The sequence below is a fragment of the Pimephales promelas genome, chromosome 5, assembly GCF_988280905.1.
Source record: "Pimephales promelas chromosome 5, fPimPro1.hap1.1, whole genome shotgun sequence".
NCBI classification, from domain to species: Eukaryota; Metazoa; Chordata; class Actinopteri; order Cypriniformes; family Leuciscidae; genus Pimephales; species Pimephales promelas.
Window position 1 is genome coordinate 28,950,277 of NC_142773.1, and position 8,982 is coordinate 28,959,258.

The 8,982-nt window shown below is 38.0% G+C and overlaps 1 protein-coding gene across 2 annotated transcripts; it reads right to left on the reverse strand.

Annotated features, from left to right (window-relative positions):
• Positions 1-217: 217 nt before the first annotated feature.
• On the reverse strand, positions 218-8,781 carry htr5aa (5-hydroxytryptamine (serotonin) receptor 5A, genome duplicate a). Of its 2 annotated transcripts, XM_039677909.2 has the most exons (4): positions 8,666-8,781; positions 3,926-4,028; positions 2,879-3,774; positions 218-757 (listed from the first exon to the last, which is right to left on the reverse strand). In XM_039677909.2, exons 3-4 carry the CDS (start codon positions 3,575-3,577, stop codon positions 422-424), a joined length of 1,035 nt encoding a protein of 344 aa, XP_039533843.1. In that variant the 5' UTR covers positions 3,578-3,774; positions 3,926-4,028; positions 8,666-8,781; the 3' UTR covers positions 218-421. The 2 variants fall into 2 exon arrangements, with proteins under 2 accessions (XP_039533843.1, XP_088987390.1); XM_089131264.1 differs by lacking the exons at positions 3,926-4,028; positions 8,666-8,781 and having other exon boundaries at positions 2,879-3,864.
• Positions 8,782-8,982: the final 201 nt, after the last annotated feature.

Genomic DNA, 8,982 nt, shown 5'->3' on the forward strand with positions numbered 1-8,982 from the left:
GATTTTATCAAAAGACCAGCATTTATTTTAAATATAAATCTTTTGTATAATTAAATGCCAACTGTCACTTGATTTAAAGCACCCTTGCTGAATAAATTTCTCAAAAAGAAAGTGTTATGAAGATACTCAATTTATACTCATTCTACTGAAGTCATTTCTACTGAAGTCACATAATGTTTTAAAACTAGTATACTTAAAATTGTCAAACTGTAACGGACTGTCAAATGCCAGAATCAGTCTATATTCATTGAATGCAGAGGACAGACTGACATTTCTGATGAGTGTCCTTCACTGTTAGACACTGGGTCAATTGGTCACTTTTCCTGGCATTAAAAGCCCAGACATCATTCCGTTTGTAAAGCTGTGCTTTTTGAAGAGCTCAGATAACCACACTTCTAAATGGGTGGTTTAAACTGGTCTCTCAGTGCTGGCGGGAGAAGAGATTCCTGAAAGCGTTATTATAGTTCTTGTTGAAGGCTGTGTAAATGAGCGGGTTGAAGAAGGAGTTGGAGTAGCCCAGCCAGAGGAAGACACTCTTCCATATCGGAGGAATGTGACAGGAGCACAACGGAGTGATGAGCTCGGTGAGGAAGAAAGGGATCCAGCACAGGACGAACACTCCGATGAGGATGCCCACCATCAGAGCCGCTCGCTTCTCCTTCTGTTCTCGCCACGTCTCACTGTCAGTCTGAAATGTCACAGTAGCATGGCGGACCGTGAACACCATCTGAGGCTGTTGCCTGGAGGCCTCTTTTACCTGAGGGAACACATGTGTCTTGAGAGGATCAGTCAGGAGCATAGATTATAATCAAATAAACAACAGTATGTGGATTCAAACCTTTTCTTCTTGAATAAAATCATTCAATTCCTCTACATTCCATGTGTCCTCATATAGCTTATACAGTATGTGAATTGAATTGAATATGAACATCATTTACATATTACATTTGAAATATTTACACTAATGTTCAAAAGTTTGGGGTCTGTAAGATTTTGTTTTTAATTAACAAAAGAAATCGCTTGTTCGCCAAGGCATGCAGAAGATATGCAGTAATATTGTGAAATACTGTATTATTACAATTTAAAATGTTTGTTTTCTATTTTAATAAATTAATTTGCTGATAATTTACTCAGATAATTTACATGGTGATAATTTACCCCATGTCATCCAAGATGTCCATGTCATTCTTTCTTCAGTAGAAAAGAAATTAAGGTTTTTGATGAAAACATTCCAGGATTTTTCTCCATATAATCCACTTTACTGGTAACCAAATGGTTCAAGGTCCAAAAGACAGTTTCAGTGCAAACTGCAAACTGTTCAAAGGGCTTTAAACGATTCCAGACAATGAATAAGGGTCTTATCAAGCGAAACGATCGCTCATTTAAAAAAAAAAAAAAAAAAAAAAAGTTCGAACTCATTTATCAAAATGAACAAATCTTTTTTCGTGTCATTTGGTTCATTCAACGAACGAAATGAACGACTTGACTCGGGAAAAGATTTGTTCATTTTGATGAACGAGTTCGAACAGGAGAGTCACGAACGCGCATCACAGAACAGAGTAAGGCAAGCATTTGAGCTTATAAAACTTAAACTTTGTTGTTTTTTTTTTTTAAATGAGCGATCGTTTCGCTTGATAAGACCCTTATTCATCGTCTGGAATCATTTAAAGTCCTTTGAAAAGTTTGCAGTTTGCACTGAAACTGTCTTTTGGACCTTGAACTGTTTGGTTACCAGACAGTAAAATGCATTATATGGAGAAAAATCCTGGAATGTTTTCATCAAAAACCTTAATTTCTTTTTGACTGAAGAAAGAAAGACATGGATATCTTGGATGACATGGGGGTGAGTAAATTATCAGCAAAAGTTTTTTACAAGTGAACTACTTTAAAATGCAATTTATGTGATGGGAAATGTTCAGTCTTTAGTGTTACATGATCCTTCTAATCATTCTAATACGCTGATTTAATGATCAAGAAAGATTTCTTATTATCAAAGTTGAAATTTGTGAAAATAAATATTTTTGTGGAAAGCATGACACATGTTTGGCGATTCTTTGATGAATAGAAAGATCAAAAGTACAATATTTAATTTAAATTAGATAAATTAATAGAGTTTTTGTAACAAAGCGAATGTTATAATGTCACCCTTGATCAATTTAATACGTCATTTCTGAATAAAAGTATTAAGTACACTGATCCCAGCTTTTTGAATAGTGTTCAATTCTTGAATGATTTAATTAGAGAGAGAATATAGATAAAAACAGTCTACAAAGAAAACCAATCCAATGAATTCAATGCATGACATGCTGACCCCACTCATGCATTCATACAGGTTTTTTGTGCAATGTATTCAATGGTCTAGATAACATAATGTGAAATTGCATAGGACTTCTGCACTATTAGAATGGCCATGAAAATAGCCATTTAAGCATACGCTTTTAAACCCTTAAAGTTTCTGTGTCAAACCTTTGACAATCACTCCTAAACCCAATGAAGTAGAACAGGATGGTAATAGAATGGAAAATTATGAGGAACTTATCTAAGGAAGGTGACAGGATTACTATTCGCCACAGTGCTGTGACATGCTCAGAGATTTTACCATGCTTTTCAAGGTAATAGAGCAAGCTAATGGGACGTTCAGGTTCAATTGCCTATTGAATTGCTGTCTAGTGACGATCTGTATAATAATGTAAAGAGGAATATGAACAGTCTGGTTTGAATTAATAGAATACGTTCTGGAATTTTAAAATATTGAGAAACAAGTTCTCTGTGCTGTACAGTCTGTACAAAAATTAAAACATTGGTGTGTGCAGATAAAGGTCCTAAAATGTTGTTGCATTAAGAAAAAGCATTTCACAACATACAGTATCATTTATACCTCTCCAGCCTCTGCAACTGGAGTGATGGTGTTGGTCCTCTTGGATCCAATACGGAACTTAGCAGCTTTGTATATCTTCCAGTAGACAAACAGCACAACACAGAGAGGCAGATAGAAGGCCCCGAATGTGGAAAAGATGGTGTAAGACGGCTCCTGGCTCACCTGGCATTCCATGTCCATCTCTGAATAGGTCTCACCCCAGCCAAACAGAGGGGAGAGGGAAATAACAGACGAGAGCAGCCAGGTCAAGCCAATCATCCCATTAGAGATCTTCTTTCGGGTCTTCAACGTGTACTCCAGGTGGCGCGTTATGGACCAGTAACGGTCAAGGGCTATTGCGGTCACATTCCAAATGCTGGCCGTACAGCACAGGACGTCGAAAGATATCCAGACTTGGCAGAGAGCTCGGCCCAGCTTCCATCTCCGACCGTTGAGCTCATGGACAAGACTGAGAGGCATCACCATAGCAGCCACCATAACATCAGATATGGCCATGGATGCCACCAGGTTGTGGGGCACACGGTGGAATGTTCTGACTCTGAGAATTGTGACAAGGACGAGCATGTTCCAGAAAAATGTAGCCACCACAAGCATTGCCAGCAGTGTGAACGTCAAGACACTGAACACTGTCTGTGGCCAGTAGACATTTCCATATTCTGAGCTTTGATTAAAGGAGCTGTTATGGCTGACATCAGCCATGTTATTGAGTGCACTTATGTCCACTTAACACCACTTACAAAATGACGAGAACGAGCTTTGCTGGACTGCAACAGCTGTAGAAAAAGTAAGAAAATAGAGATTGTAAAACAAATCTGCTTCTACACATATTCTGTGCTATGGAAAAAAAAATAGCGATACTTAATCAACATTGGAAACTGAATGTTTGCTTGTAGAATCTGCAATAAAAATTATATAATTTACTATTTAGACATGTAGGAGTAATGTACAGTCAGCCAGTAAAAATCACCATAAAATTGTTGCAATATTTTTTAATATACATATTTGACCTCTTTTTTATTTAAGTTATAAATATAAAAGCTTTTGTACCTCTGGAATTGATTGGATAGTTGTCATTTGTTATTTCTGTGATGTCAAGTGAATGACAGGATGTCTTTGCACCAGTAAACACACCATAGGAGAAGAGATGTCGCTGCAAGAGGAAAGTTATTTTGATTAAATATAAGGCCACATGAATTTGTAAAAAAAATAATGATGTGAAATCATATAATAAATACTGCAATATTACTTTAAAATAGCAATTGTCAATTTAGATTTTTTAGTGACTTTAAAAGAGATTCATCAGCCAGAAGAGGTACTGTTCATAAGCCTTAGGCTACAATTGTCACGCTGGGAGAGCTCAGACATAAGGTAGAGCTGGATCATGTGCAGTATGCAAGTTTTATTAATAAAAAGTTACAAAGATTGGAAACAGTCAAAAGTCACGTTTTCTTGTGAACAGAACAGAACAGAGACAACCACCAACATGAAGCCATTAATGGATAAGACCTGACAAAGAACACAGGAAACACAGGGGTATAAATACACAAGGCTAACATATAACAAAACACACCTTGGAGAAATCAAGACTAGAGAACAGGGGGAACCAATCAGCAAAAGGACTACAAAAGAATTGCAAAACCTAAAACAGGAACTGAAAGTGAAACACTTGCTTACTTCCTTTCGTCTCGTGGACTCGACTTTCATAAACCACATAATTTCCTTAAATCAAATATGAGACATCCAAGAGATGTATCATCTGCTTTCACATAGCTAATGTCCTCTTCTTTGAATACTTTAATGGCAGTTAAAACAGAGCAGCATCAGAGGGCTCACCCTAATCACACTGGCAATTCTCTTCACAGCAGATTCCTTAAATAGGTGACAAGGGTTCATTTAACTGCTTTTACAGACTTGCTCATTAACACAATGCTCCTTTACACTGTTTTGGCAAGTTGTAAATCACACAGAAATCACACTTTGTTGTTGTGTGCATATGCAACATGCTAAACCTACAGCACTTCCTTAGTTCTCACTTTTCAAGGTGCACTCAGTAAGTTTTAAAGGGGTGGTTGATTATGATTTCACTTTTCTAACTTTAGTTAGTGAGTAATGTTGCTGTTTGAGCATAAACAACTTCTGCAAAGTTACAACGCTCAAAGTTCAAAGCAAAGGGAGATATTTTCTTTTAATGAAATGGCTTTTTAAAGAGTAACTAAACACTTAACCAACTTTTTTTAGTTAATGATCTGTAAGAATGGATCTTTATTAATACCAGTCATTGATTCGAGTAACTTTTTTGGCATTTGTTTATAAAGTGTTCTATTTCTACAATATATGGTGTAAAAACGTCTTAGTGCTGCCCTCTTCAGGTTGAACGGTGGCTACTGCAGTTGAATTTTCCTATTGGATGTTTGCGGTGGTACGAGACACAGTGGTTGTTGGTGACGTAGGCAAGTTTCATACAAAGAGATGCGTCTCAGGTGCATGCCTCCCTCCGCTGGGCTCTGCCCACTTTTCCAGCATTTTTCAAATATCGCCAGTGGGTGGAGTCAGGCTCTGACCAGGGGTTTAGTTACCCTTTAAAGACTACAACAAATGGCTGGTATAGACTACAGGACATTCCTCCCAGGGTAGTAACATCACCAACCCTAAAATGTATATAAACATGGGGTGGTGATGGCACAGTGGATAAGACACATGCCTTTGGTCTAAAGAGACCCAGGTTTGAATCCACTGTGAGACACCAATGTGTCCCTGAGCAAGACACTTAACCCCTAGTTGCTCCAGAGGCGTGCGACATCTGACATATAGCAATTGTAAGTCGCGGATAAAAGCGTCAGCTAAATTAATAAATGTAAAAGTAAATAAACCCCGCCCCTGGAAATGCAATTTATAGATTATCATGGCATAACTGAGTCAGAGTTAGGAGTCACATGCCGATTTGCGCAGGGTCGGCCATGATGGTAGGAGACGCTATCGGTTGCCAGGGGCAACACCTTCAGAACTTCACAGAGGCGCGACTAAACATTCCAGAAATGGCAAAAGAGAGACAGTGCAACTTAGTATTTCCTTACATTTTAACGAGAAAAAAATGTAATTCCTTACATTTTTTCCTTACACAGTTTGCCTTTTATTTAACACAAACGAACGATACTCTGTTATTCAACTAGAGTTGTTTAATTTGTTATAGTTTCATTTGTTATCTGTAACGGGAAATGTTTTAAAAAGACACTTTTTTTAATGACGTACGACTCGCAGTGACAGGGGCATGTCCGATCTGTCCGCTTGACGTTGCACGGCAGGTGCAAATGCACATATCAGATTTATTTCCACATATGAATGAGGCCTGAAACATCAACCCTAGCAGTTTAACATTACAGGTTTGGGGGTTTCAGAAATGTTGCACCCAGCCGCAGCAGAATTATTCATGAGCTTCTAATGACTCAAAGCTTTTGAACTCTTCCATTGTAATGTCTAGGCAGTAATGTTAAGCACTGATACCATAAACCAGGTAATTGACTATGTCAGGGTATCTGAAAGGTGCTAGTGCTTTGGGTCTTTCGTCCATTCTGTAGCAGGTCATGGGTCCATGTTGTTGATGTCAAGTAGTTTATCTAAATAAAGCTGCTTGGTGTTGTTATTTAGTCTCTCCCGATAGAGCCCCTTACTTTCCCCTTCTTCATTTATTCCCAAGAAACTGTGCCGTATCACAAAAAAGCAAACAAATATCCAGCTGCTCTCTTTCTCTGTCACTATTTCTCATGGTCGAAGTAACCATGACAACGGATGGCGTATCCTTCCAAAATAGCGAATCCTTTCCACATTGCAACGCGGAGTGATACGCGTGATGTCACATTCTCATTCTCAATATGCTAATCAATGACTAGAAGATAGACATAAGCTACATAAATACATCAACTAACCATTCAGAAATGTCCTGTTGCATCCTACATGTTGTCACTTCTTGAGTCTCTCCATTGTCTGAATCCGGTTTGAATATAAAAGGCTAAAAGTTTTTGAAATTATCAGTGAGTATATCTGTGTGAGGAGGTAATCGAAGCACCGCCCTCTGCGAAGGGAGCAGCAGCTCATTCGCATTTAAAGGAACAGACACAAAAAGTGCGTGTCTCACCCTTGAAAACATGCTATGTAAAATATCTGTGGGGTGTTTTGAGCTCTGGGGACATCATAGACTTAATTCACATCTAGTGAAAAGGGCATTTAACTTTTAACTTTTGACACTATTGCTGTTGATGCATTCATTTTGTTTTGCCACTTCATGTTTTTTTTTCTGTTTCCGCTACTCACGTTTATATGACAGACATTATTGGATTCAATCCCAATTAGTTTTTATGCATTGTTGGTGGTTCATGAGGTCTGGCTGCTGCACTGCACTGTGATCGGAAGGCCATGAGATCTTCCCTGTGGTCGCTGGGTATTGGATTAATTTTTTCCCTTGATCTGTGGCATGGGAGCTGCGGGTCGTCACAGTTTGTTTAATCACTCCAGCAGGGACTTGTTTGGATTTTTTGTATTTCCACATGCACTCCTGTCTGGACTGTCTGGTGAATTGTGAACATGCTGTCATGTCTAAGTTCAGTTCAGTTCTTGTGTAATGTACATTATATTTGTTATTGTTTGATGTTCTGTTTTGTTTACATGTACTTTTAAGTTTATTCTTCATAAACCATCAGACATGAGCACTGGGTGAAAGCACTAAAAAAATATTGCTGATATTATTATTATTATTATTTTTAAGGCATACCATGATCTCAATATGGCAGTGACCATCAGGAGATGACCTACTACTCCATGCAGAATGAAACAGCTTTTTCTGAGTGTGAAATGAAACAGAATTCTGAAAATGAAACAGCTTTTTTCTCTTAAAAAAAAAAAGGTATCAATGCAATTCAAGAACAACATTCCTGTGAATAGTTCTGAAAAGAACCATGGTTTTCTTATGTGAACAACATTAAAAAAAATAAAAAATTAAAGAACCTTTTCCCACTATAAATAGCCTAACCTTTTGAGGAATGGAACTTTAGGTTCCAAAGAAAGCTACTTCGTGGACTATCAATACCAATAAAGAATCATTATTTTCGAGTGTTGTACTGTTCATTTGAAAAACGTTTTAATTTGCAAATGAGTGCATGATCATAGGCTACTCTTTAAATCCGTGATCTAGCCAAGCTGCATCAAAAGGTACAGCACTGAACTGCTCTGTGAAGGTAGGCTACTTTTGTGCATTGATTTACATATGCTGCTAAGCATCAATGTTACTCAAGCAGCCTAGCAATTAACATATGCAGGGTAAGTAAGCGAGTAGCCTACATGCGCATGCAAAACATTCTGAATTCTGATAGCGCGACTCACAGAAGCATTTGTAACAATAGGCCTATTATATTTCATATCATTCACAAAATTTGTTCGTGCAAAGAAATTACGACTATGAAATGGGAAAATTTTTTTCTTGACCACTGGCACTGATTTTCATTGAAGCTTAAATTATTTTTAAGACATTTAACAATTAAGTTCCAAAGTCGTAAATGGTTCGCACTATAATTTCGTAATGTAATTCAATTTAGCCCAATGAAATAGAAATACTAACTTCCACGTGACATTCATAGGCTATTAGGCTACTTCAACTATTATATGTCAGCCAACAGCATCATTCAATGGTAGCCTCTATAGCCCTGTAGCGCTGCATGTCAGATTTAAGCTACACAAGCGCGTATTCACGGCATCTCTCCACAACAGCTTTTATGTTTTTCTCCCCTTCCCACTTACCTTAGGAAAGAAAACTTTTTCTTCAGCGACGGTTGTGTCACCCAAATCTGTAGAAAACAATATCCTGAGTATCAGGATCTCGTGCAAGAGAGGAGTGACTGACCGCGCTATTGCAGTTTCTCAAGTCGCCACCTCGACCACATTGATACGAAAGTGTTGCCATATCACATTTCAATGACATAGACAACTGAGATGTTTTCTCGTCTACGTTTTTTGATTATATGCTACCCCGTTTCCTTATTTTTTTATGATTGTAGATTTCTGCAGCTCTTTACCCAGGGGAAATCACATTCACCGAGGCAGCCACTTCAACACGT

Bases quoted from the DNA above. Each gene is read 5' to 3' on its own strand.
- htr5aa (XM_039677909.2), bottom strand. From the start codon at position 3,577: ATGGCTGATGTCAGCCATAACAGCTCCTTTAATCAAAGCTCAGAATAT. The intron at 758-2,878 runs GTATAAATGATA...GTGTTCCCTCAG, and splicing joins CAGTTGCAGAGGCTGGAGAG to GTAAAAGAGGCCTCCAGGCA.